The 26,204-nt window shown below is 60.2% G+C and overlaps 1 protein-coding gene across 2 annotated transcripts; it reads left to right on the top strand.

The window, feature by feature from the left end:
• Positions 1-50: 50 nt before the first annotated feature.
• On the top strand, positions 51-26,204 carry IGHMBP2 (immunoglobulin mu DNA binding protein 2). 2 transcript variants are annotated; one of them, XM_080814962.1, is made up of 15 exons: positions 51-168; positions 2,303-2,472; positions 5,420-5,603; positions 5,832-5,929; positions 7,868-8,031; positions 9,292-9,492; positions 11,151-11,298; positions 13,587-13,761; positions 15,435-15,617; positions 15,932-16,050; positions 16,543-16,637; positions 17,415-17,538; positions 18,342-19,247; positions 21,736-21,908; positions 24,401-26,204. In XM_080814962.1, exons 1-15 carry the CDS (start codon positions 83-85, stop codon positions 24,596-24,598), a joined length of 3,024 nt encoding a protein of 1,007 aa, XP_080671088.1. In that variant the 5' UTR covers positions 51-82; the 3' UTR covers positions 24,599-26,204. The 2 variants fall into 2 exon arrangements, with proteins under 2 accessions (XP_080671088.1, XP_080671089.1); XM_080814963.1 differs by lacking the exon at positions 18,342-19,247 and having other exon boundaries at positions 66-168.

The following is a 26,204-nucleotide window of genomic DNA, read 5'->3' as shown; positions in this document are numbered from 1 at the left end:
ACGCACAGGGTCCGGCCCGAGAACTCCGCCCCGCGCGGCAGCCCGACCTCGGTTCCCCCGGGGCCCCGGCCGGGCGGCGGCCATGGCGTCGGCGGCTGTGGAGAGCTTCGTGACCAAGCAGTTGGACCTGCTGGAGCTCGAGAGAGACGCGGAGGTCGAGGAGCGCAGGTACGGGGTCGGTCGGCAGTTCCCCAGCGCGGCCGGCCTGGGGCAGAGACTTTCCCTCCCGCCCTGAGTCCCGCCCGCCGCGCTGTGGGGGTTCGGCCGCCGCTGGAGCTGGGACTGTCGCCTCCCGGGCGGCCCGTCCCCTTTCCTCTTCGGCCTGGAGCCCCCCACTCCCGACCTTTCCGTCCTAGGTCTTAACTCTGCCCTCAGCGCGTCCTCAGCCCTTTTTCCTGCTCCGGTGCGGGCGGGTGGGAGGGCGCGAGGATGCGGCCGCCTGGGCCTGGCCGGGTGGGGGTGGGGGAGGGGGAGGGGGAGGGGGAGGGGGAGGGCTTGGGCCTGGCCAGGGGACCTGGGCAGAGGGGTTGGGCCGGGCAAGGGTCCTGGGCAGGGGTGGGTCTGGCCGTGGGCAGAGGGGTGGGCAGGGGTCTGGGCCCGGTCAGGGGACCTGGGCCAGGGGGTGGGCTTGGGTCCCTGTGAACGATGCCTTCCAAGCCGGTGTGCTCCCGCCGTGAGTGCGCGCGCGGACAGGGCAGCGCGAGGGCCAGGCGTGGGGACAGACCAGCCCCCGGGGAGGGTGAGGCTAAGGCTGGCTTCAGGGACGGGTGGCGCCAGGCTCACAGAAAAATGGGTGCGGTGGGTGGAGGGGGAGGCTTCCTGGAGGAGGTGTGGGGACATGGGCTCGGGAGAGAGCTCTGCTTGCTTCCGAAGGTGAACATTCATTTAGCTGAAATAGTGGCATCGAGCGCTGACCGAGCCCCGCAAATGCTCTGTGTGTTCGCTCCTGCAGCCCTCAGTGTTGTTCTGATTTTGTGCCCGAGGAGCTGTGACTTGCCCAGGGTGGCAGGTGGCGTCGGGGTTGGAGGTGAGGCGGTCTGATTCTGGGCCTGGCAGTGAGTCGCTGCACTGCAGACGTGCGGGGGTTTGTGCGAGAGGCTTTGGGTCCGAAGGCTCAGAGCTTTTGCGGTCCTGACGACCTACGTAGAACCGCAGCGCCACGTATGGCTGTGGGACTTTGCAGGGTACATCCCTGAGCGGCAGCCACGTCGCCTGCGAAGTGGGACCGTTCCCACCCCGCAGGTTTGCGGTGAGCGCAGGACGGGCTGCGGTCAGGCACTCCGCTCAGTACCCAGAGCAGTGAGCGCCCGCGGAGAGGTCGGCAGCGCTCAGATTGAGCGGGGCCTCGTGGGCGAGCTTGTGTTGTGTTCCGTGCCCAGCGGATGGCTCTCTATGGGGCTAAGTGCTGGGGTGTGTGTGTGGGGGGGAGGCGTTAACCTTAAAAATAAAACAGCCGTTTGTTTTATCAGCAAGATGGGCTTATCCGTCATAGCAGAGAATTGCAGTTCGGCCGAGGGAGCTGTGGCACAGGCTCTGGGCTAGCGTAGCAGGTGAAGGAGAGGACCTTTGTTTCACGGAGAAGGAGGGCGTGGGAGGGGTCTCTGCACGGAAGCCCGTTAGGGAAAGGCAGGAGTTCACGTTGGTGACTGTTGCTCACTGGCTGAGTTGCAGGGGGGCAGGTGTCTTGTAGGGTGTGCCGTGTGCTTCTCTCCCTGTTGCGTGATTGAGGGTTCTGCCCTGTCCGGGTCTGTAACTGACGGGACGGTGCTGCTCCTCCTTCTGGTCTCCCCCCTGCACTTTGGTAAGGTGTCCCTCTATTAACTTCCAAAGGGGAGCAGATAGATTTGTATTTTAGGTGGATCGTGTGGGTGCTGCTGCTTGTGACTGGTCGGGGCAAGTCCGCGAGGTCAGCCAGTTAGGAGGCAGGAGGCTCTGTCTGGTCCAGAGGGTGAGGGGTGTGGCTTGAAGCAAGGGTATGGTGGTGAGGATGAGAGGCAGAGTGGATTCGTGCGGGTACAGATGGCAGGCAGTGGGGTGGGAGGGGCACCGATGGGCTTAGTGACACGGGGGAACTGGGGTGCAGAGTGCGGGTAGAGCAGGTGAAGAGACCAGCTGGACCAGCAGGATGGGATGGGGAGGGGCAGGACGCCAGGGGCAGATACGGAGCCCCTTTGGGTTTTATTTAGAGCCTGGGCACAGATCTTTGTCTATTTTTCTCTCCCTTTTACATTCATCCCGGGTGGGTGGAAGTAAAAGCTGGTGGAGTGTAAATATTGAACCCTCAGTGTTGGGTGTCGTCCAGGTCTTGGCAGGAAAACGTCTCCCCGAAAGAGCTCCAGAGCCGAGGCGTGTGTTTGCTGAAGCTGCAGGTGTCCAGCCAGCGGACGGGGCTCTACGGGCGGCTGCTGGTCACCTTGGAGCCCAGGAAATGTGTGGCGGCCGCGGTGCTTCCCAGCAACAGCTTCACGTCAGGTCTGTGCGTTTGCGGCGGAGGCGCGTGCTGCACCCTCTGGCCTCCGGGCCGCGCCTGGCACTCCGCGAAGCCCGGCTTGCACGGGGCTAGTGGGGAGTTAACGCGTGACAACGAAGAACCCTTAGAGAAGTTCACCTCTTACATGGCTTCTCGGTAGTCTAGGTCAGTGTGTCCAGGATGGCAGCCGCGAGCCGCAGGTGGGTCTGGGCGCTCGGACTGCGGGCATGAGGGCCGTGTGTGCGGTGCTCGTCGGATTTTGAAGCTCGAGTACAGAAAAGTTCAGACTATCTCCAGAGTCATTTCTGATACATGTTAAAATAGTATCTGTCATGTATTGGGTTAAAATATGTTGTTATTAAAATCAATTTACTGGGGCTCCTGGGTGGCTCAGTGGGTTAAAGCCTCTGCCTTCGGCCCGGGTCGTGATCCCAGGGTCCTGGGATCGAGCCCCGCATCGGGCTCTCTGCCCAGCGGTGAGCCTGCTTCCTCCTCTCTCTCTCTGCCTGCCTCTCTGCCTGCTTGTGATCTCTGTCTGTCAAATAAATAAAATTAAAAAAAAAAAAATAAAATCAATTTACTTGTGCCTTTAAGGAAAATTTTTTTAAAAAATTTTATTTATTTATCTGATAGAGCATGAGCAGGGGCGAAGGGTAGAGGGAGAAGCAGGCTCCCCGCAGAGCAGGGAGCCCTACACGGCTCGATCCCAGGACCCTGAGATCATGCTGAAGGCGGATGCTTCACTGGCTGAGCCACACAGGCGCCCCTTAAATTTTTTTTATCGCAGCTGCTAGAAAGTGCAGAACTCCATGCGACTGCCGTCACATTTGTCTTGGACCGCCGTAGTGCAGTATGCAGTTCTGTCTTCCCGGCTTCCTGTGCCCAGCACGCCCGGGGGCCGCTCGTGCCAGCCCTGCTGGAGAGGAGCAGCAGCTGCGAGTAGCTGCTGAACCCCACACCAGGGGTGCCTGGTGTCGCCCTCAGACCTGGAGACAGCAGCCTTGCCACCGCTGTACTTGGCTCTAGAAAACTCTCCATCTTGTTTTGGTGGTGACGGGGGTTTCTCATTTCCTGTTCTGATTTTTCAAACTCTTGCGCAAAGTTGTAGGAGTACCGGCTGGATTCGGAGACAGAGGGGATGGAGGGGGCCGCTGGTTGGAGTCCAGTCTTCCCCGTTCTTGTTAAGTGAGCTAGAGCTCCTCGCCGCTTGCGTCGGTAGGTGGGGCTGGGGGCAATACCGGGGCATCTTTCCGATTCACCGTCAGGGTCGAATGTCCGTGTGAAGGCAGGGGGTCGTACACTCTGCAGTCCGAGAGTGGACGCACATTCAGTAGCGGATGCAGCAGCCCGCACTGTGCGCTGTGACCGCAGAGACTGCCGAGGGGCTCATAAACGGGAAGCCGAGGAAGTGGCATTTCTGTGGAAATCTGGTGTGTCACTGCGACTGTTGATCAGATCGAGGTGGGTTGTCACCTTTTCATCTTCTGAACAGCAGTTTGCGGGCTCGGCTTAGAAACACGGACCCCTTGCAGGGCGCTGATGGGGAGGTCCCAACAGGCGTGGGGTCCTCTGTGTTCAGCCCCTCACACAGAACCAGACCCTGCCCCAGGAGCCCTGCTGCCGCCTGCTGCTTGTCTCTATAACGCTGGGAAGGAGCCTGAGAAAGGTTCAAGGTGCAGATGAAACTGTGGTGTTCGCTTTCTGACGCGGAATAAGGGGGGTGGAAATCTGTAAGTAGCTCTGGCTTTATCTCAGAGTGGAGTCTGTTTTGGTCTGAACTGTCGTCTGTTCCAGGTGATGAAAGCCAAGCCAGGGACGCCTGGGTGGCTCAGTCCGTGAAGCGTCTGCCTTCGGCTCAGGTCATGATCTGAGGGTCCTGGGATCGAGCCCCATATTGGGCTCCCTGCTTAGCGGGCAGCCTGCTTCTCCCTCCGCCAACCGCTCGTCCTGCTTGTGCTCCTTCTCTTTCTCTGACAGATAAATAAATAAAAATCTTAAAAATTTTTTTTTTAAAAACCAAGCCACACTGACTTGGGGAAGGAGGATTGCGTTGGTTGCGATACTAGAAAGTTGACTTCAGGGCTCACGGGAGGTCGCTTGGACTTAATTTCTCTCCATTTCTTGGATTTGCCCTCTTCTGGGTTGGCGTCCTTCTCAGGCGACACATGATAGCACTTATGGCCCCGACATGCCCTCAGGTTTCTGATCTGGCTGGGCAGACGGGGGGCCTCTTCCCAGGTGCCAGCACAAGTCTCACTGCATCTCGGGCAGGCTTGGTCCCGTGCTCATCCCTGAACAGTCACTGTGGCCGGGGATGTGGGACGCTGGGACTGGCTCAGGCGTAGGTTGCGTGTTCCTTCCCTGGTGTCAGGGTCACCTGGCCGGTGAGCGAATCACCCAACAGTTACCATGGGAAGTGGGGAGATCCGTGCCGAGTGGGCAGCAAATGACCTCCCTCCCTCCTTCCCTCGTTCCCATTCTGCTTGGAGTGTTCCTCCCTAGATGTGCTTGTGGCCCCCACTTTGTTCAGGGCCCTCCTGCCTACTCTGTCATCACTCAGAGGGGCCCTTGCCATACCCTGTTTCTAAAATGACGTCCTCGTCTCTCCCCATCCCCTCCTGGGCTTCATCTTTCCCTAAAACCTCTGGTGTGGATGTCTGTGTCCTGTTGCCAATCAGACCCATGCCTAGAGCGGTGTCTGGCACAGAGCGAGCAGGCCCGTGAAGTGTTCTGTTGACTAGTGTGTTTGTCTTAAATAGTTCATTGATCTCAAGTCGGTATTCATGTTTAATTGAGGTATTGGTTAAAAGACTTTTACCGCTACTGATTTCGTTTCTAAAGAAAGCAGTAGAGATGGGATGTTTGAAATATGCTGGAATTCATTACATAAAATAATTCACGGCTTAAGTCTGCTCAGCGTTCGTGTAACGTGAATCTGTGTTTCTACAGGCGATATAGTGGGTCTGTACGACGAAGGGAGTCAGCTGGCCACGGGGATCCTGACCCGGATCACGCAGAGATCGGTCACGGTGGCCTTTGACGAGTCCCATGACTTCCAGCTGAGCTTGGACAGGGAGCAGACCTACAGACTGTTAAAACTGGCCAATGATGTCACATACAAGCGACTGAAAAAGTAAGGGTGTGTGTGCGACTGGGAATCACATGTTCCTTTTCCTCAAGCATCACTCACCCTGACCGCTTGTCCTGCTGGACACAAGAGAGCTGTTGCGCTGAGTGTGGAGTCACTGGCAGCCGCTCGTGGGAGGCGGCGGCTGCGGTGGCCGTGCTGGGTGGGGGCTTGGGCAGGGAACCCATGTCTGGTTTTCACCAAGCTCCTAATTCTAGTGTTCTCCCTTGGCAGGGCTCTGATCACGCTAAAGAAGTACCATTCTGGCCCTGCGCGCTCACTCATAGACGTTCTCTTTGGTGGCTCCGCCCCCAGTCCTGCCAGTGAGATCCGTAAGAACCGCTGTGTTTTCTTTCCTGCTCAGAGTCACTGTGGAAGCACTGAGAACAGCAGGGCCTCGGGTGTTGGAGCGAGAGTTCGAGGACGCGTAGTTAGATGGCATCTCTCTTTGTGTCTTCTATAAATCTGAGTGACTCATGTGGACTAGACTCTCACATACGCGGTGCAAAGAAGCAGCTCGTTCTGCTGACTGTACAATGTCCTCTCGAATGAATCTGTGTTCTATTAAGATGGAAGGATGTTCTAGCTCAGTCGTCTGTGGAAGTAGGATGGCTGAGCACAGTCTATGCTTAATAGTGTTTTTGTGTTTGTTTGAGAAGTTCAGATTCTAAAGGCATTTGATTATTTCTCGGCATCCTTCAAATTGAAGATCCCTTCTTTCTGATGAGAAGAGTATTGTGATAGGTGTCAATTATAGAATATTTGGAAATACAGTCCTGTGTTAATGAGGGAAACAGAACCCTTGTGAACCTGCCATCTGGAGTTAACCTCCCTATGTTTGTGTGTGGTCTAGTCTTTTCCACGTGGAACACCGGGTCTTTTCTCATACAGACACGTGTGCACACACGTGCACGCACGCACCCCTTCCTTGTCGGTGCGCGTTCTCCCAGCCCTCTGTGGTCTTGAAGAACTCCAGTTTCGAGGGGAGCATGTTGTCTCCTCAAGCGGCTGCCGTGACTTGCCAGTCGTCCACATTCTGACTTTGCCACTTTCCCAGCACGGCCTCAGTGACGGCTTCAGTCTCTCCTGCTGCCTGGGGGGCCGGGGGTCATCCTGCGCCAACGTGATGTGCCTGTGCCAGCCACCCAGGGTCGTGTTGGCTTTAAACACAGGGCTGCTGGGTGGTCCCTGTCCAGGTTCTGAAAGCACTCACGTTTCAGTGTTTTATTCTGTCAGATATTTATCGAGAGGCTACTGTGCAGTGGAAGCTGAATTAGAAATTTATATACCGTGTTTTAGGGAGCACCGTACGTTATGGTTAGGCGGGTGTCTGAGGAAAAGGGAGGCAGTGTGGAGTGGGACACGCTGGGACTTCGGGTCAGGTCTGCTGCTGCTTTTCAGCCTTGTGTCCGTCTGGCCAGCCCGGATGAGGGCGCTGTGCCGGGGAGTTCTGCTCCCTCACGGGTCCGGTGTCTCCACGAACAGGGTCCCTGCAAAGCTGGACACGCAGTAGCTACTCTCAGAGCATCGAGCACGGGAGGCAGATAATTGGTCTTCATCGTGGAAGATTCAGTGGAGAAACATGATTCTGAAATGTGCTCCTAATTCTTTTTTGTCATTTTGTGGGCACTTAAAAAGGGGCAACATGGTAGAAATAAATAACTTATTTTAATTTTTGTTGATTTTTTATTTTTTGAGAGAGTGAGCTGGAGTGGGTGCATGAGGAGGGGAGGGACAGAGAGAAGAGGGAATCCTAAGCAGGCTCCCTGCCGAGCACGGGGCTCATCTGTCTCATGACCTTGAGATCATGACCTGAACCGAAATCAAGAATCCGATGCTTAAATGACTGAGCCACCCAGGTGCTCCCTGGTAGAAATAGATTCCAAGAAACATTTACTTCAGGAAGGTCTGTTATCGTGGAGCATGAGTTGGCAAACTTTTCAAATAAAGGGATGGAGTGTACGTATTTTCGGCTTTGTGGGCGCTATGGCAGCCAGAGACCGTGGGCCAGTGAACGGGCGTGGCTGGGCCCCCGAACACTGCACTCACGGAAGTGGGCAGCCGTCTGCATTGGGCCTGTGGTCCGTGGTCTGCCACTTCCTGTCCTGGGAGAAACCCTTGGGAGACCAGGCAGGTTGCTCCTGTGTCGGCTGCCTGGCTCCCGGGGAGGTTCCGAGCCCCGCGGGCGGCTCTTCCTTCCACCAGCTCCGTCTGCCAGGAGGAGTCACCGGGCGCACCCAGCCAGAGCCTAACACTGTCCTCTCCCGCAGAGCCGCTGCCGTTCTGTAACCCTTCCCTGGATGCCTCCCAGAAGGAAGCCGTCTCCTTCGCGCTGTCCCAGAAAGAGCTTGCCATCATCCATGGGCCTCCCGGCACCGGGAAGACCACCACCGTGGTCGAGATCATTCTTCAGGCTGTGAGGCAGGGCTTAAAGGTGGGCCCCGTGAACACGCATGAGCTCCCGTGCTGGGCTCATGGGTGCGCGGCTGGGTCCCAGCCTCGTCAGGACGGCTCCTGCCTGTGTGCCGTGCACAGCTGTCCGACCTTCCGAGACGAGCGTTGTATGTTACCGTTCACTTACGTTTTTGTTGGCTGGGAAAGGGTTTTTTCTCCTCATGCGTCAGCATGAGTCATCATGGATTCTGAGCACGTGCGAAACTTTTAGAAAATCTTTCTTGTTTATAGGTGTCAGATCGTGGTAAGAATTAGAATCCCGTCAGCATTTTACTGGGTGTTTTTTACGAAACAGTTCCCCTTCTGAGTGCTGTGAGGTAATCCTCACAGAAACCCCGGGTGCTGGGGGCTGCCGGTGCCCCCCGTTTCTGGAGGACACAGAGCTCGGGGCACACGCCCCAGTCCCGAGCAGCGGGTGGCAAGGCCAGGGATTGCGCTCAGGCCAACCCATCTCCAGGGCCCCGGCTCCGAGCCCCACGCTCCTCTGCAGGCGGAACCGCTGCTGCTTCGGGGTGAAGGGGGGTCTGGCGCTTGGTCACGGAGCTGTCCACTAGTTCTGTACGAGTGAGTGACTTGGTGGAGGCGTTTGAGAACTTGAGGAAGTGATGACTGGTAGGACGCGGGTCTGGAGGTGTGACTGGATGGCCTCTGTTTGCACAGGCAGAGACAGAACACGCCCCTGTTTCCGCTCAGGCCCTGGGTGGGGGATGGCCGCGGCCGCTGCTTCTGAGGCTCGTGTGCGTGGGGCCGTGGGTGGGGGGGGCTCCTCCCTGCCGCCCCTGCCCCCCCTGCCAGCCGTCACCTGCTCCCCCTAGTGGCACTCGAGGCTTTTCTCTCCTGACTGACATCACTGCAGAAAATAGTTTCAGGAGCAAGACTGAGCCCACCAGAAAGATTTTTCCTTCGCTCCACTCTGTCAGATGATGACGTGATGTCACTGGTGGTGGCGCTGGTCGCCGGACGTGGTCACTTCAGGGCCTGCTTTCACCTTCGAGGCCTTTCTTCCCTGGCTGCGGATTATTTAAGCTTCTGGTGCCTCGTGGCTAGTTCTTCAGACCCGCGGTCCAGCTCGCGTGGAGTCCGCAGCTGTGCGAGTCCTCTAGGCCGCGCCCGCCCTTCCCTCCAGCCCCGTGTTTGCGCTCTGACCACTTGTGCACACTCTGGCCTCCTCTCTGCCTTCAAGGCTGTCTCTTCGTTTTCGCGTGAGCTTAAGTCGTTAAGTCGAGCTTTGCTCCCCCAGGTTCTGTGCTGTGCTCCCTCCAACATCGCCGTGGACAATCTGGTGGAGCGTCTGGCCCGCAGCAAGCAGAGGATCGTGCGCCTCGGGCACCCTGCCCGCCTGCTGGACTCCATTCAGCAGCATTCCCTCGACGCAGTGTTAGCGCGCAGTGACAGCGCCCAGATTGTCGCAGACATCAGGAAGGACATCGATCAGGCCTTCGTACGTACCTCCTACCCGCCACCGTTCTGCGTGGGTTCTGGTCCGCAGTCTTTCCTAGGAGTCACTTCGGTGTTCCTCTCGCTTTTTTGGGTCTCCGTCGGTTCTTTTAAGGATTTCAAATGTCAGGGAGGCTCAGTCTATTAAGTGTCTGGCTCTTAATCAGCTTAGGTTTTGGTCTCAGGGTCATGAGTTCAAGCCCCGTGTTGGGGTTCACACTGGGCATGGAGTCTACTTCAGAAAAAAAAAAAGAATTTCAGACTTCAGGACTGCTCATTAAAAAAAATGTTTCCCCCCAGTTTTATTGAGCAATAAAGGACTGTCCACTTTTTTTTTTTTTTAAAGATTTTATTTATTTATTTGACAGAGAGAGATCACAAGTAGGCAGAGAGGCAGGCAGAGAGAGAGGAGGAAGCAGGCTCCCCGCTGAGCAGAGAGCCCGATGCGGGACTTGATCCCAGGACCCCGGGATCATGACCTGAGCTGAAGGCAGAGGCTTAACCCACTGAGCCACCCAGGCGCCCCAAGGACTGTCCACTTTTGATAGAAACTTGTACTCAGCATGTAATAGGGGCTCAACTGTTTTCTGAGTAGTTTCGTGAGTAGGCAAGGGATCGTCTTCAAGAAGATCTCTCTCTAAGCATCCCCTGGGTCTGGTCATGGCTGGGTAACGTCAGCAAGAAAAACCCCAGCAGCTTGAAAGTGAAAATTCAAAAACTCGTCTTCCCAATTTTTGGTCCATTTTACACTCTGCCTGTGGGACAGATGCAGCAGTGACGGGTTCCTTGGAGACATGTTCCATCTTGCAGTCCAGTACTCAGGAGCTCGCTGGTTCTCTGAGTCACACGACCCCTCTGTGTGCCCGCCGTCCGCTGGTCTCATGGCCTCACAGTGGTGCCCCTCCGCGTCCTGGACCCCGTGGGCGCGGAGTGGCGGGGTGGCGCTCCAGATGCCCTGTGGGCCCAGCAGAGGTGGGGACAGGATGAGGGCGTGTCACGCCAGGGTACAGGGGTTAGCGGTGCGCACGGGTGGTGTTGCCTCCGCCACAGTGTGGACGACTCTGCCTCTTGTCCCCGTCGACCCGGGTCTTCTCCGGGAGGGAAGACCCTTCCGGCCGACCCGGCCACACTCTGTCCCCCACAGTAGAAATCACCCTTAGGAAGGGGGTCTTTTTTTAGTATTACAGAAGGTCGAGGCTTGGGTAAGAATTTTATAGGCTGAAGATTTGTTGTTCTCTTGGCAAGTGTGGGTTCCCCGCTGCAGGGTGGCCGCACTGGGAAGCCACGGGAACCCAGATCCGGGACGGCAGGGGCCCTTCTTGCCCAGAGCCTATGTGGGGACTGCGCACGGGAGCGTGGGGCCCGGTCCCTGGTTTCGTCTGAGTTACAGCTCAAAATGCCTTGCGGGTCGAGGGCCTGGACTCCTCCCCTCTGCCTGTCCCTGTGCAGGTGACACTGGCTGGAGGGCCACATGGGGTGTCAGGCACGTGCTCACCTGTGTGGGTCTGTTGCTCCTTCAAGACAGGTTTTGGACATTTTAGTGCCTCTCGAGAAACTTATGAAGTGCACCAGCTGGGCATGAGTAGAATCGCTTCATGAGCGTGAAAGAGCTAAGTAGATGCAGAGTTAGTGCACGTAGGTACGTCTTGGCTTTCCTTGTAGGCGAAGAACAGGCAGACACAGGAGAAGAGATTGAAGAGCGGCGCTTGGAGTGAAATCAAGCTGTTGAGGAAGGAGCTGAAGGAGAGGGAGGAGGCCGCGATGCTGGAGAGCCTCAGGTTGGCGGCGGTGGTGCTGGCGACAAACACAGGTGAGGGGGGCGGGTCCGGGCGGGCTGTGGCCCCGAGGGGCCGGGACGCGGGCTCCTGTTTCCTGGGGTGGGCTGGAGTGGTGTAGGGTCTGGAGACGGTGGGTGGGGCTGGCCGGTGAGCTGTCCTGGTGAGGAAGTTTTGGTAGCGATACAGGAACATTCAGGTGTCCTGTTCTTGAGCGAACTGCTGTCTTCGAGGAATTTGTTCGTAATCTCGCCCATCGAATGCGCAGGTCTGAAGCTGTTCGTATCATCTCCCAGTTGTAAGAACATCTGTGATGTCTGTAACGACGTCACTGGTTTGGAAATCGGGGCCCCCTTCTCCCCGGGGCTTGCTGTGCTCCATGTTGAGTGACTTTGCTGCGCTGACTCTGAAAGGCCTGTGTTGTCCCACGCGGCCACTGACGCCGCCAGCTTGGGCAGGAAGGACCGAGCGGAGTCCCTCCTCCAGAAGCAGCACGTCTGCTGGGCTTGGCCGACGGGCTCAGTGTGCGTGTTGGGGTGCACTTTTTACAACCCTTAGGCCTCACTTTCTGTTGGTGAGGAGCCAGGGGTGAGCCAGCTGCGAGCGCTGGGGGCCTCCTCATGTCTTACGTGTGCACGCGAGTAGTGTGTGGCCCTCCGGGTTCCCCAGGGACAGGCTGGAGCTTTTCTTGCTCTGCGACTCTTCCTTGGGAGCTTTTTGGTTACCTCTTGCTCTCTCCAACTGTTCTGCGTTGCCTCAGAGAGGGATGGTTTTGGGCAACTGCCCGGAGGAAGGGCTGTCTACATTGGGGCAGCTCCAAGTTGAGGGAAATAAAGACAGTCCTGGGAGTGGGATCGCCCGGGGAGCCGGCAGACAGCCCCAGCTGTGGCGTTTCTCGGGGGATGGGACTTAAGGGAGTTCTGCCTCCTCGCTGCAGCTTTTCCCCATGATTGCTGGCCCTTGGCTTCAAGGTTCCCACAGAAGTCGGGGCACAGGCAAGGCTTTTCCCGTAGGAACACTGCAGAGCTCGCTGTTTTGGCCCAGAATGAGCCATGGCTTTTTTTTTTTTTTTTTTTTTTTTAAGATTTTATTTATTTGAGAGTGAGAGAGCGCAGAGAGAGAGGGAGAAGCAGACTCCCTTGCTGAGTGGAGAGCCTGATGTGGGACTCAGTCCCAGGACCCTGAGATCATGACCTGAGCCAAAGGCAGCTGCTTAACCGCCCTGAGAGCCGTGTCTTCTAAAACAAACACTCCCGGGTTGCTGCAAGCCGTTCGCTACTCTCTAGAGTTCTGAGAACGTGGATTCCGGCAATGCTGCCAGTGTTCTTGTTGCTTTCCTGGAGGGAGAGGGTTTCCAGAGGTCCTTCTCCGCCGGACCAAATCTTTAAATATGGTGCTTCCTGGAAATCACAGTGCAGCCTTCCCCCCGCCCCAACCCCAACTCGGCAGGGTCAGCTTGTGGCCTCTTAAGTTTTCCCATCCTGTTGGGAGGGGAGCTGGACTGGGTCTGGACTGGGAAGCACGTGCTTCCCTTAGCACCGTGAAGTTGTGTCCATACTCTGGACCCACCAAGTTCTGCCTCTTCCAGCAGTTTCTCCAGCCGTCCCTGCAAACCCTGTCCTGCAGGGTTCATCAGGACATGCGCCTGAGTCTCAGAGTCGTCGTTGAAACCCCCCAGCTTGCGCCAGGCACCTTATGTACTTTGTGTCAGCTCCTGTGGTGTGTTAGGATTTGGTCATCGTAACGGGCCTGTGCAGTTCAGGTGGTGCCCACGTTTGTAGATGAGGAACAGGCTCAGGCGGGCGGCCTGCCTGGCCCACTGCTGGTCATGAGGCTTGCGCGGGGTCCGGGTCTTGCTCGCGCGTGAGCTCTTGCCAGGGCACGGTTGTCCCAAGGAGGAGCTGGGGCTGTTGTCAAGTACACGGACTGATGCTCGGTTAATTGTTCTGTGTGTCCAAGAGGACATCTTACGGGGGAATTAATTAAGGTTTAGATTTAGAAAATGGTATTGAAATAAGACTTAGAAATCAGACGCCCTTCCAAGGCCTTGGTCCCAGCCCCAAGGGGTGATGGATTCTGATGCTTGGAGTGTTGGGTTGGCCCTTCCTGGGGGGGCACTGCCCCACACTGAAACACAGGTGGGCTGGAACAGATGTTCTTAATGTTCTCCCCAGATGTTTATTCCAAGATGTACACCTGTTACACACTCTGAATGCCAGACTGGGTTCTGAACCAGCTGGCCTGTGGTGTCTCTTTCGGTGAGGTTGCGGCGGTAGGACGCAGCCAGCACCTTCGGTGAAGGCTCACAGTCCGATTTCCCCAGGTGCCTCTTCCGACGGCCCACTGAAGCTGCTGCCCGACGGCCACTTCGACATGGTGGTCATCGACGAGTGCGCGCAGGCCCTGGAAGCCAGCTGCTGGATCCCTTTGCTGAAGGCCAGGAAGTGCGTCCTGGCTGGAGATCACAAGCAGCTGCCCCCCACCACCGTCTCTCACAAGTAAGGGCCCTGCCCATGGAGCCCTTGTCCGCCCTGCCAGCCACCCCTTTGGTGCGACCTGGGGCGTGGTGACCAAGAAGCCCTGACATGCCCTCCCCTGCGGGTCTCCTGCCCGTTGTACTGTGTGCGCCGGTGTAGGAGTCAGTGGGTTAGGCCGCGTGCGCCCGAGCTCGGGGTTTGTAGTCACCATGTAGGTCTCTGTGGTCGTGGCTCCTGGCACCGTGCCCAGTCCGGGCCAGTTGAATGGAGTTTCCCCGGCGTGGCCGGCAGGTCGATGTGCCCGTTCCTGCCGGGTGGGGTCTGAGAGGTGGTTCTGTGGGCCGGCCAACTGGCCTCTGGGTTGGTCTGCCCCCGGCCTGGCGTCAAGTCTTCGAGTCCTGTCCTGTAGGCACATCCTGCGACCTTGGCCACAGGGAGCGATTCTGTAGGCTCCAATCTCACGTGCCGTAGACGCAGTGGCAGTCCCTAGCGTGAGTGAGCTCAGCCGCCCCAGCCCCCTCCTCACCTTGTTTCTGCCGTTCCCCTCACCCACTGCTCTGGCCACACTGGTCTCCTCTGCCCTTGCTCTCCCCATCCGGACAGCTCCTTCCCAGACACAGGGGGGCTGTGCCCTCCTTCATTCAGTAGTGTCTCAGGTGAGCCTCCCCGGGGTGCCCCGTGGCCACCCTGTCTCAGCGCCTCTCAGTGTTCCTGAGCACCTCCTGGCTCCCTCGCAGTGGCGCATGTCGGTCTGTGGGTTCCTGGCCGTCCCAGCTAGGATGTAAGTCACAGAGCAGGGACGCCCCCTCCCTCGCACGGGATGCGTGCCGCCCAGTCCTGTGCTGTGGTTGAGACTGGCAGCTGCTTCGCCTATATCTTTGGTGCGACTCGTGTTCAGCAGGCGTCCGTGTGGGAAGAGGGTGACCACGAGTCTTACGAGCTCATGGAGTGAGCCCCTGAAGCCCCGGGAGCTCTCGCGCGGGTTTATCATCCCCGGCTCGGAGGGAGCTGGTGTGCCTTCGTGGAGAAGACGCTCCTGGCTCTGCAGCTCCCTGGAGGGGTGGCCTTGGGCTGGTCCCGCGAGCTCTCTGTGTCTCGCTCCCCTCCTGGGGCAGTGGGGAGCACGACAGTAACTACCTCCTGAGGTTTTGTGGGCTCGGGTGAGTCGGTAGGGAGGAGCGTGCCCGGGAAGCGCGGAGGGAGCTCGAGCTGCAGTCGCCCCGAGCTCGGCCTGCTGCGGGGCTGCGGGGGCCGGTGCGTGCTGCCGTGTTAAGAGGCCGTCTGTAGCGGCTTGCCGTTGCTGCTGGAACGGATCACCAGCGTAAGCAAGGGAGGTTGTCTCCGGCCCTGGACGTCGGAAGTCCAAACTCCGCATCCGTGGGTCACAGGACGATGGCCGGAAGCTCCAGGGGAGGGTTCATTTTGGTCGCGTCTTCTGCCCTGAGCCTGACTCCTGCCGTCCTCTGAGAAGGAGCTCCGTGAGTCTACTGGGCCCAGCTTCACGTCAGGTCACATGGTCGCAGGTCCTGGCGTGAGGCCACGGGCATCGCTGGGGTGACCACACCCTTAATTTTCGGTCAGAACGTGGCGGGGGTTGGGTTCTGAGGCTCTAGCACTGCCTTCCTCCCTGGCCTTTGGTTTCAGGCTGGACACGGGCACTCAGGCCTCTCTCCCCGGTTGCTGTCTTGGCGCAGGGCCGCGCTGGCGGGGCTGTCGCGGAGCCTGATGGAGCGGCTGGCGGACGAGCTCGGCGCACAGGTGGTGCGGATGCTCACGGTGCAGTACCGCATGCACCAGGCCATCATGCGCTGGGCCTCGGACGCCCTCTACAGCGGGCAGCTCACAGCCCACCCTGCCGTGGCGGGGCACCTCCTGCGGTGAGTGGCCTGGTTCTGCCCACCCGGCCTGCCCTGCGTCCCCCGGGGCCCAGTGAACTGCGTTCAGGAGAGATTTTAAAGTCACCCCTGAGGCTGATATTCAGGAGGGGAGAAGGGCCTTGCCCTGGAGGGCTGGCTTGGGGTGCTCGGTCTCTGACACTCTTCACGCCTCTCGTGTTCCCTGTGGAGCAGCCTTGGTCTGCTGTGGGAAGAGCCCGGGCCCGGAGGGTGACAGGAGACGCGAGTTCTGTGGTCAGACCTCGGCCCCGCTTCATCGCCCTGACCTCAGACGCTCAGTCTCCCCCTGTGTGCAGGGACCTTCCCGGAGTGTCTGCCACAGAGGAGACGAGCATCCCCCTGCTGCTCGTGGACACGGCCGGCTGCGGGCTGTTTGAGCTGGAAGAGGAGGACGACCAGTCTAAGGGGAACCCTGGTGAGCTTGCTCGGACGGGGCCAGCTTTCTGGCTGACGCAGACCCTGAGCTCCTCTTCGTAGAAACCGCAGTGTCTGCAGCTGCCCACCTCAGAGGATCTGAGCGGGGCGGGAGGAGAGGGGCGGTGGGAGCCCGTCCCTGATGAGCTGGGGAGTTTGGGGCAGACAGGAGCCCTCACAGTGCCCTTCTCGGCTGGCAGCACTAGTTCGGGGGAGCAGTAGGCCTGGGAGCTCTGCCTGCTCAGGCTTGGGCGAGACCCTTGCTCCCCCCAGTACCAGCCTGCCGGGTTGCACCCTCAGTGTTGCTGGGTAAACTGAGGCTTAGCTGCATGGCCTGCATCTTCGTAGGCTGGATCTGCAACCCTGCGGCTCAGGGCGTTACCCCAGGCGTGGTGTGAGAGCCGTCCAAGTGGGCGGCGGGCTGAAGGAACGAGCACAGGTGACGGGACACCATGGGATGACCTGGGCCAACAGCCTGCTTGTTGCCCCCCAGGTGAAGTGCGCCTTGTCAGTCTGCACATCCAGGCCCTGGTGGACGCTGGAGTTCCAGCGAGTGACATCGCCGTCATCACACCGTACAACCTCCAGGTGCGAGGGGCTGCTTTGTCTGTGTGTCGGTGGGTGCGGTCACCCCCGAGTGCCTGAGGACGGGCCATTTAGCGTCTGTGGCTGTAAACTCCAGGTGGAATCAACCGTCTTACGGCTGCGTCTGGGGCTCATGTGACACTGGCGAGCATCTCTGTCCGCCCGCCCGCCCCTTGTTCTTGCTCTGCTCCTCCCCCGCTTCCCTGGTCGGCTTCGTTTCCTGGCCACCTGCCTGGTGGCCCTGGCTGCCTCGGGCATCCTTACAGGGCGGCCCTGGGACCACCGGTCCCTCCACGGCATCTCCCACAGGCTCTCAGCTTGGAATCTTACGAGTCCGGCTCCAGCCCCCTCGCCTGAGCTGGTTGCTGTGGCCAGAGCAGGATCCTTGCCATCGCTGGGTCAGCGGGAGCACCCGCCAGCTCCTTTCTTTCCAGGGTTTCTCACGTTTTCTCTCTCGGTGCCTGTGTGCTTATCAGCGAAGCCTGCCTGTTTTGGTGGGAAAATGAAGCCGCAGCAAAATACCGTGAGGTCTGTGGCTCGGTCGCCACTTCTTCCTGGGTCACAGGCACCACCCACCAGGGCATCTGAGGCCGGTGGCTCTGCGGGGCCAATGTCGTGCTGGGGTGCGGGGTCCCATCTGACCTGTCCGTGTGCTGCCCTGTGTGTTCACTGAGCTGTGAGACAGCGGCGGGGACCGCGCTGCAGGGGGAGGCCCTCCGCTGAGTGTCGAGGCCGCCTGGGCCTGAGCTGAGCTGAGGACATGGCTTCCTTGTGTTCCAGGTGGACCTGCTCCGGCAGAGCCTTGCCCATAGGTACCCTGAGCTTGAAATTAAGTCTGTCGATGGCTTCCAAGGCCGAGAGAAGGAGGCTGTGGTCCTGTCCTTCGTCAGATCCAATAGGAAAGGTATGTGGGGCTCAGCAGAGTCCCATTGGGTGGCACAGAGGGCGGACTGGGGTTCCGCTGGGGGCCGTGCTGGGCCCCAGCAAGAGAGCAGGCAGGGAGCGGAGGGCACTGGGGCCCCATCCGGAGCCCCCTGGGGGCCAGGGCCGCGGGAGGTGGGCGTGGTCCCTGGGGTGCTGCGGGAGTGGGGCCTGGTGCTCCCGGCAGAGGGAGCAGAGCATGAGGCCAAGCAGCATGGGTGTGCGGGTGCGCTCTCGGGGACCGCCTGGACGCTGTGCCTGCGACAGGGAGGCCCCTGCAACACAGAGCTCGGTTTTTGGCCTCAGGGCGCCGTTAGCCTCAGGGCCCAGCTCCTGTGCTGCTGCAGTTTGCGGCTCTTCCGGTCGGTGTTGCACCCAGAAACGGCTTGTCTGGGCTTTGTAAGGCATCGTCGGGGAAGAGCCAAGGACAGCGGAGAGAGTGGGGTCGGCTGGGGGAGTTAACGTCCTGTAGCACCCCTCGTGCTGTCCCTGCTGCCGGCTGCAGTCACCCCCACAGCTGGGCTGAGGGAGGAGGTCGTACTTGGAGACAGACAGTGGTTTGGTATCTGCCGCGCCCAGACCACGTGCGGTGGGAGCCAGACTTGGGGAGCCCTGGGTGGGCAGCAGGATACCTGGGCAGGCTGCCAGTTGGGGGTGGGCTGGTGCTCGGTGGAGGAGGGGTGTTGGGTGATCCCCTCGGTGACCCGTGTGGCTCGGGTGCAAGAGTCCATTTCACGTTCCTTAGTCTTGGGTCCACTCTGCCACTCACCCCCGGCTTGCTCCTAGGTGAGGTGGGCTTCCTCGCTGAGGACCGGCGGATCAATGTTGCGGTCACCCGCGCTCGGCGCCACGTGGCAGTCGTGTGCGATTCTCACACCGTCAGCAACCACACCTTCCTGAAGACCCTGCTGGGGCACTTCACGGAGCACGGGGAAGTGCGCACGGCCTTTGAGTATCTTGACGACATCATCCCTGAAAACTACTCCCACGAGAGTTCCCAGGGCCCCAGCCAAGCGGGGGCAAAGCCCCGTGGCTCTGCGGTGTCAGCCAGGAAGCCTCCTGGAGGCCGGCCGCGGGAGGGGACCCGGGAGACCAGAGCAGCCGCAGGGCTGGAGCGGAAGAGGACGGGTGGGAAACCCTCGGGCCCTGAGGTCCCTTCTCAGCCCAGCCTCAATGGAGGCAGCCCAGAGGGAGCGGCGACCAGAGACCGTGCAGAGCACTTCCGGGCCAAGATCGCCGAGTTTGTGGCGAGCGAGAAAACTCAGCTGGAGTTTCCTGCTTCCCTGAACTCCCATGACAGGATGTGGGTCCACCAGATAGCTGAAGAGCACGGGCTGAGGCACGACAGCTCCGGGGAAGGGAAGAAGAGGTTCATCACCGTGAGCAAGAGAGCCCCGCCAGCCCCACCGCCTCCGGCAGGGGCCCGCAGCCATACCCCTGCGGGTCCTATGGACCCCGGCCCCACCCAGACTGAGCCCCCTGCTGGGGGGCAGAGCAGCCAGGAGCCCCTGAATCTGAAGGCCCTGCACCTGGAAAGGCTGCAGAGAGCAAAGAGCAAGCAGGAGCGGCCCGCCACGGACGGGGCCGCCACGGACGGGCCAGTCAAGGACGGGCCCACCAAGGACGGGCAGCAGGCCTCGCGCTCTGGACTGCGCACGTTACCAGAAAAGAAGAAGAAGAAAGAAGCAAAGGGTAAGTGGGTTCACCTAATGGGGGTGGTACCAGGTTGGTGCCCCCTTCAGTGTGCCGTTTGCCCCACTTGAAGCCCGCCTGTCACCCTCGGAGAGCCTTAGGACTTCCCCTGGGTGCTCAGGCCCTGATTCTGCAACTTGTTACTTGTTTTTAACTGGTTTGATGTGAGCTCTCTGGGGGCAGTGATTGGTTATGGTGACCATCGCGTCCCCAGATCCTCAGTCAGGGCCTGGCCTCCTCTTTAATCAAGAAAACATCTAAACACGAGGATGCTCCTCATGATGGGAACCGCACCAGGATGCCAACAGCGTGTTTGCATGAATCCCGGCATACTCACGGGTCACAGCATTAGGGTACCTCAGCATTCCTGACCAAGTACACGGAAATGCAGGAGGGCCTTGGGGTGCGTGCACTGCAGGGGAAGAGCCTGGAGGAGGAGACGAGGACAGTGGACAGGAGCTCCCAGGCAGTCAGAATCCGTGCTGGATGACAGCTTTGTTCTGCCGGACCTGATCGGGCTCACACGTCCGCTGGGCTGCGTCCCGGCCCCGCATGCACTGTGGTGGCTGTGCGCTGGCGTGTCCCCTGGGGCTCTGCTCCGCCGCCCCCATCCCTCATTGTGATCGCACGTCCACAGGCACTGAGCTTGGAAAACCTGGGTTTTCTGAAGCCTCTGGGTGACCTTTTACTCCAGCTGTTCCTGTCTGAGCACAACCGTGAAGCCGCTCGTGTCTTCTTTCTTTCATTGAGTTCCTATGAGCAAAGCTGTACACACGTGACTCTTGGTCTTGGAAAGCAGCCTCGGGCCTGAGGCTGTAGCTGATCCATTCTGTGGACAGAGTAAAGAAATGTTAAGTGCTTTTTTTTCTTTCTTTTTTTAAAAGATTTTGTTTGTTTATTTGACAGAGAGACACAGAGAGAGGGAACACAAGCAGGGGGAGTGAGGGAGGGAGAAGCAGGCTTCCCTCTGAGCCGGGAGCGCGTTGTGGGCCTCGATCCCAGGACCCTGGGACCCTGACCTGAGCTGAAGGCAGACGCTTAAGGACTGAGCCACTGGGGCGCCCGTTAAGTGCTTCTCTAAGCCGCACTGAGAAGATGGTTCGTGCTGTGAAGGCAGGTGCTGGGACACGGTGATGGGGGTCCTGGTCTGCGCTCTGCGAGGTGTATGGTGTGCTCACCGGACGACAGTATCCTGGGGAGACTCCGCCCCGTTTAGGCGATGGTAGCTGCGCTGCGCTGAGTTTTGAAGTGTTTGTTCAGGCGCCACCTTCAGAATTCACCTTGTCCCTCAGGCTCAGAACGTGACCCTGTCCAGTTGGTCCCCGGGCTCTGCCGAGGTCCTCGCAGCTGAGAAGCAGAGGCCCGTCTGAAGAGGCCCCTAGGGCCATGGCGATGGCCCCCCAGGAAGGGTGCCGCCGAGCGCATCGAGGGCTGCCTGCTGCTCGGGACGGTCGGGGGAGTGACAGGCGCTCGGTCTCGCGGGAGAAGCGGTCGGAACACTGAGGTCTCATTCTGGCTTGGGGCCCGAACACTGTGTGCCTGGTCCCTGCGTCTGTTTCCTGAAGACGCCGACGAGCTGTGGGCACCTCGTCAGGCCTTCTCCAAGCTTCCTGCCGCTGCTCCTGGGTCTCAGCATGTCTGTCTCGCCCCTGCCTTCGCCTGCCCGGCTGCTCGGCACGTGTGAGGGGGTAGAGCCGGGCTCCGCAGCCTGTCTTGGGGGAGGGGGGAGGGGCGCCTCCCCATTTGCTGGGGACCGTGGCAGAGTTGCACCTGTATGGGGGGACCGGCGTGGCCACGGCCGGCTGAGGTGCCAGGGGGGCTGAGGTCCCGGGTTCCCCTGGGTCCCCTCCGCGGCCGACTGTCCTGACCTGCGTACCAGCCAAGTATGAAGAATTCACTCAGGGAAACGTCTCGTCTGTGCTGTGTCCCCAGCCATTGGCGGCGGCCGCCTGGCGGATGCCTTCCTGGCGTTCCCCGGCCGGCCGCGTGTTTGGGTGGCGCGTGTCTGTTTCACAGAGCTTCGCCTACACGCGATCTCGGGTTTGTTTTCCACTTGTGAGCATTTTCTACTCACTTCAAAAGGTTTCTGTGTACTTGGTCAGGAACGCTGAGGTCCCTGGCCACTGGGACGTGGGGGAGTACGCCGGGATTCATCCAAACACGCTGTCGGCTCCCTGGTGCGGTTCCCGTCGTGAGGAGCGTCCTCGTGCTTAGATGTTTTCTTGATTAAAGAGGATGGGCTTTTCGGGGGCACTTTCCATGCCAGCCCCTTCTAGGAAGTCCGCGTGCTGCCCACACCTCCTGGCAGGGACCGGTTATTAGCCCGCTGAAGGGGGGCTGCTCTTGGCCGAACGGACACCAGGCTTGGCTGAGGCCCGTTGGCCTGATCACTGTGAACCGAGAGCGGGAGCTGCGCGCGGCAGCTCGGGGCAGCCGTGGGTCCGACGTCCGTGTTCTTCCCTGTTTGAGTGACCCTTTCATTCCCTAGGAAACACGGCCATAGATTTGCCCGGCAAGGAGGACTTCGAGGCCCTGGTCGCGGCTGCCATCAAGGCTGATAACACCTGTGGCCTCGCCAAGTGCACAGCCAGCGTGGCGACCCTGGGCCAGCTCTGTCTGCACTGCGGCCGCCGGTTCTGCCTCAGCCACCACCTGCCCGAGGTACGGCGGCGGGGCGGGCGGCGGGGCGGCTGTGTCTCCAGGGCTCTGGGCAGACGTGCTCCACGCACAGATGGGAGCTGGGGGTGAGCCCTGGGTTTTTCTGAACGGGTGTAGACCCATGCTTTGTTTCGAATGCATCAGGGTATGAGAAAGTAAAATGGCACATTTGCCAAATTGTGAGAAAATTGGTGGGAATTCTGGACAGAGAGGACTTGGTTCCAGTGTCTTTGGGGTGCGTCAGTGGGTTAGGCTAGGGGAGGTGGGGTGTCTGGCTTTGGGTCTGAAACGGGCCGGCTGCCCGGCTGCTTTCTCATTCATTTCTTGAGCTTGTGTGGATGGGAACGTCCTGTGCCAGGCCTGGGGAGCTGGGGGCCAGAGCAGGCCTCATCTCTGCCCCGAGGGGCGAGGACCTGTGGGCACCTGGGTGTGAGACCACTTCTGCTGCCACGTGCCGACCGTGGTGAGGGAGGATCCGGGGCCAAGCTGGCAGCAGGGGCGGGGGCTGGGCTAGGGAGGACACGTGTGAAGGCCCCAGGGAGGGGGTGCCCTTGTCCAGCTGGGAGCAGAGCGGGAGGCAGGGTGACGGAGTGGAGGCCGAGAAGCCTCTGCCCCGAGCAGCTGAGCCCTGGTTCTGGAAGCCGCGGGGGTACTGGAGGGCCCGCCGTGTTGCCGGAGCGCTGGCTGCAGCACCGGGGAGGCTCAGGGCGAGGCTGGGACGTCCTGGGGTGGGTCGTGGAGAGCGTGGGGCGGTGGGCTTTGGGCCCTGAATGGGTTGTGGGTCACGATAGCACAGGAAGGAGGACCCAGAGGGGCCATTGGGTTTCTGCTTCGGGCCGATGGGAGGCGGTGGTGGGGCTCTTGGAAGCTGGTGAGGGCTGGGTGTGGGGAGGGCATGTGGCACCTGGGGTGGCACTGTCCCAGATGAGCTGCGTGGGGGTCCGGGTTGTGCCCCCTCTGGGTCAGGGGGTGCAGCTGCCTACCCACAGGGAGCTCTGCTGCCTTGGAACCTAGACGGGGCGTCCCCCCGGGACAGGGTCTCCTCCCCCTCCTCCTCCCCCTTCCCCTCCATGCTCACGCCCGCGCACACTTTCTTCTCTTCACACACGTGCACGTGTGCACGGTCCGTATTTGTTCCTGTTGACAAAGCGTGTGGTGTTTTAGGAATCTATTTATCTAGAACGTTTAGAGATTGTCAAGTACGAGGTTTGGGCGACCAGCTCACGTTACTGGCACAGCCTGCGTGGGTCTCTGTGCAGGGCGGTGAGAGGCGGCAGCCCCGGGCAGCTCCCGCTCCCGACCCGAGAGCACGCCCTCCCCGTGCGGCTGGTGGCAGTGTCGAGGGGAGCACTGGCACCGTGTCCTGTCTGACGAGATGCTGGCTGCGGGCAGGGCCACAAGTCCCCCTGCTCTGAGATGTTCTGTGGGATGAGGCTGTGCAGAAATGGCGCGGGGCTGGGCCGCAAGCACCAGCTGTCACCTGCTTCCTCTGTGACGTGGGCGAGTGAACTCTGCCTCAGCCCGGGGCCGCTGTCCCCACATGTTCTGTGGGCGCTGTGCCTCAATCTTTGCCCCCTGAGCGAGGTGCGGTGAGGAGCGGGGACACTGCGTGTGGGGTCCTGGGCCGCGTGGAGGGCATGGTGCCACACGACTGTCTCTGGGAGAGCTGTGGTAGGCAGCCTGTGGGCCCAGGGCTGCCCAGGAGGGGCGGGGTGGGGACACCCCGTGAGTGAGGGAGGGAGGGGGACAGGTGCTGCGCGGGTGGCGGGCCACAGAGGTCTTAGCCGGGCACAGGGCTGGGGGCGCCGACGAGCAAGGTCCAAATTGGGTCCCACCTGGCAGTTCCCAAGGGAACACCCTCGGTCTGCAGAGGGGAAACACGAGCTTTCTAGAAGGCCCCGTGGCCTGCGTGCGGGCTGTCGTGCCTGGTGCTGGAAGTGCTCGGAGGGTTTCCTTCCATCTTCCTTCCCTTCCTTTCAAAAGGAGGAGCTCCATGAGAGTTTCCTGGAAACTGCGGCCCTTCATGGGGTCAGGCACGTTCCGGGGCTCCCGCCACAGGCCTGGCGCCGGGGACAGACTAAAGAGTGCGGCCTTTGGCCCGGAGGGGACGGCGGTTGCACGTGGGCTATGAGCTCACGGAAGGGCAACGTGGCTGCAGGGACACGCCGACGGCGCGTTGGCGTTCTGCTGTTGTGACACCGCTGCCGGTGGCCCTGTGTGCGCGTCACCCCCCGTCGGGAGCTCGTGGGGATCTGGCCGTGCATCCACGTGTGCTCAGAGGATGGTTCGGGCTGAGCTGAGGGCAGGGGTGGAGGGTGCTCCCTCATGCCCCCCACCCTGGCAGCCTGATGGGGAGGGGTCTGGCTGCAGGAAGAGGAGGGAGCCCCTCCGAGAGCTCGTGCTGGGACTTAACGGTCCCCGGACTCTGCGATGGGTGACGTTGCAGGGCCTTTGTTCCCGTTTGACTTGGCGCTAACTGCTGTGTCCCCCCGCAGATCCATGGCTGTGGGGAGAGGGCTCGTGCCCACGCCCGGCAGAGGATCAGCCGGGAGGGAGTCCTCTACGCTGGCAGTGGAGCCAAGGACAGGTCCCTGGACCCCGCCAAGAGGGCCCAGCTCCAGAGGAGGCTGGATAAGAAGCTGGATGAACTGAGCGGCCAGAGGAAGAGTAAACGGAAGGAGAAGGAAAAGTGACGGGCAGGCTCTTCGCATGCAGCTCCAGAGCTGCTGGCTTAGAAAAAAATCTGTGAGCGCAAGCAGGGCTGCTTTCTGCTTCCCTGCGGCTGCTCTGTGACAGTGTGCAACCTGACCCACCTGCCTGTACCGGAGCCGGGTGGGGCACGGTGTCTGGGAGGAACGGTGGGGTTCTGGACCCTGGAGATGAGCTCTTCCACCCGGACAGCTCTCAGAGGAGGGTGCCCAGGGCATGTGGTCATTGCCGCGTGGCCCTCCCTCTGGGATTGGTGTGGGTAGGCCTGGGTGTGCCCCCGTCCCCCTTCTCTTTCCTGGACCATTTCCCGGTCTCTTCCCAGTCAGAACAGAAATCCCTCCATCTGAACCTTGGGGTGCTGCCATGAGGGTCCCCCTGCGCTGGACTAACCCCTCAATCTTCGTACAAGGAAATTCCCGCTGTCCGCGGCTGGCCAGCTTTCAGGCCGCCGGAAGAAGGGAGCGCACCTGAAAAGTCAGATCATGCGTCCGAGGACGCCGGGCACCTCTCCTGTGCGTCCCCATGTAGCTGACTTCGCTGAGGCTCGTTTCCGTCTGTGTCCTGTTCCCTGCCGGCTGTGGGGGCCTGTCCTGGTCGCGTAGGGCAGCGGACACAGCTCAGACTGCTCCTGCTCCTGCGAGGTCTGGAGGTCCCACTGAGGCACATGGCCCAGGTGAGCCCCCCGCGGGCGGCGGTCGCAGGGAAGAGCTTCCCCAGAGCGGCGGTGCGGCCGAACGGAGCAGGAGCCCTCCCACAGGTGCTCTCCGGTGTTCGCCACCAGCTGCTCCAGGGAGGACGGCCTCAGACGGATGTGATGTCTTAGTCTCAGAGCTTTATTTGTGTAAGTGGGACATACATTATTTAAGAGGAAAATAAAGATCTGTGCACACCGCCCGCAGTGTGTGTCACGTGTCTGCGGTGAACGCGCTTTCCCCTTTCTGCTCCCCGTGCCTTTCCCGGAGTGGCCTGGAGCTCAGGGCCAGCCCACGTTTGCTCCGAGTGCTCGGCATCTGGAAGGGGCTGGCAGCACTCGGAGCAAGGAGGTGGGCATGCGGGGCTCCTGTGGGGGCCTTGTCCCCGTTCACAGACGACAAAGGGGAGGGAAAAAGTCCTTGGCATTTTTATCAGAATGGAAGTTTGAAGTCGGGAAGGCTGGAGTTGTAACTGGTACAAACCAGGGCAGCCTCCGTGGAGAGATGGCAGGAGAGAGGCTGCCGCCCCAGGGAAGAAAGGCAGGTGGCAGAGACCGTGGCCTCCTGGGGGCTCGGAACCCAGGGTTGACCCGCCTGCCCTCACCAGACGTGGTCTCACAGACCTTGAATCTGCTGACCCAAAATGCCATTCGTGTCCCTGTGACCTCAGCTTCCCTGACCAAGCGTTCAAGATGTCTGTGTTGTCCTGGGCGCCTGGGTGGCTCTGTCAGTTAGGTGTCTGCCTTCAGCTCAGGTCATGATCCGGGGTCCTGGGATCGAGCCCCTCATCGGGCTCCCTGCTCAGCGGGGAGCCTGCTTCTCTCTCTGCCTCCCCCCATCACCTGTTCATGAGTGTTCTCTCTCTCTCTCTCTGTTTCTCTGACAAATAAAATCCTTG

The sequence above is a fragment of the Martes martes genome (assembly GCF_963455335.1).
Source record: "Martes martes genome assembly, chromosome: 10".
NCBI lineage: Eukaryota > Metazoa > Chordata > Mammalia > Carnivora > Mustelidae > Martes > Martes martes.
This window is presented reverse-complemented; position numbering and strand designations above follow the sequence as displayed.

Excerpts from the sequence above, each read along its gene's own strand:
- IGHMBP2 (XM_080814962.1), top strand. The coding sequence starts at position 83 with ATGGCGTCGGCGGCTGTGGAGAGCTTCGTGACCAAGCAGTTGGACCTG. Across the intron at positions 169-2,302 it reads GCGGAGGTCGAGGAGCGCAG|GTCTTGGCAGGAAAACGTCT; the intron begins GTACGGGGTCGG and ends GGTGTCGTCCAG. Across the intron at positions 19,248-21,735 it reads GAAGAAGAAAGAAGCAAAGG|GAAACACGGCCATAGATTTG; the intron begins GTAAGTGGGTTC and ends TTCATTCCCTAG.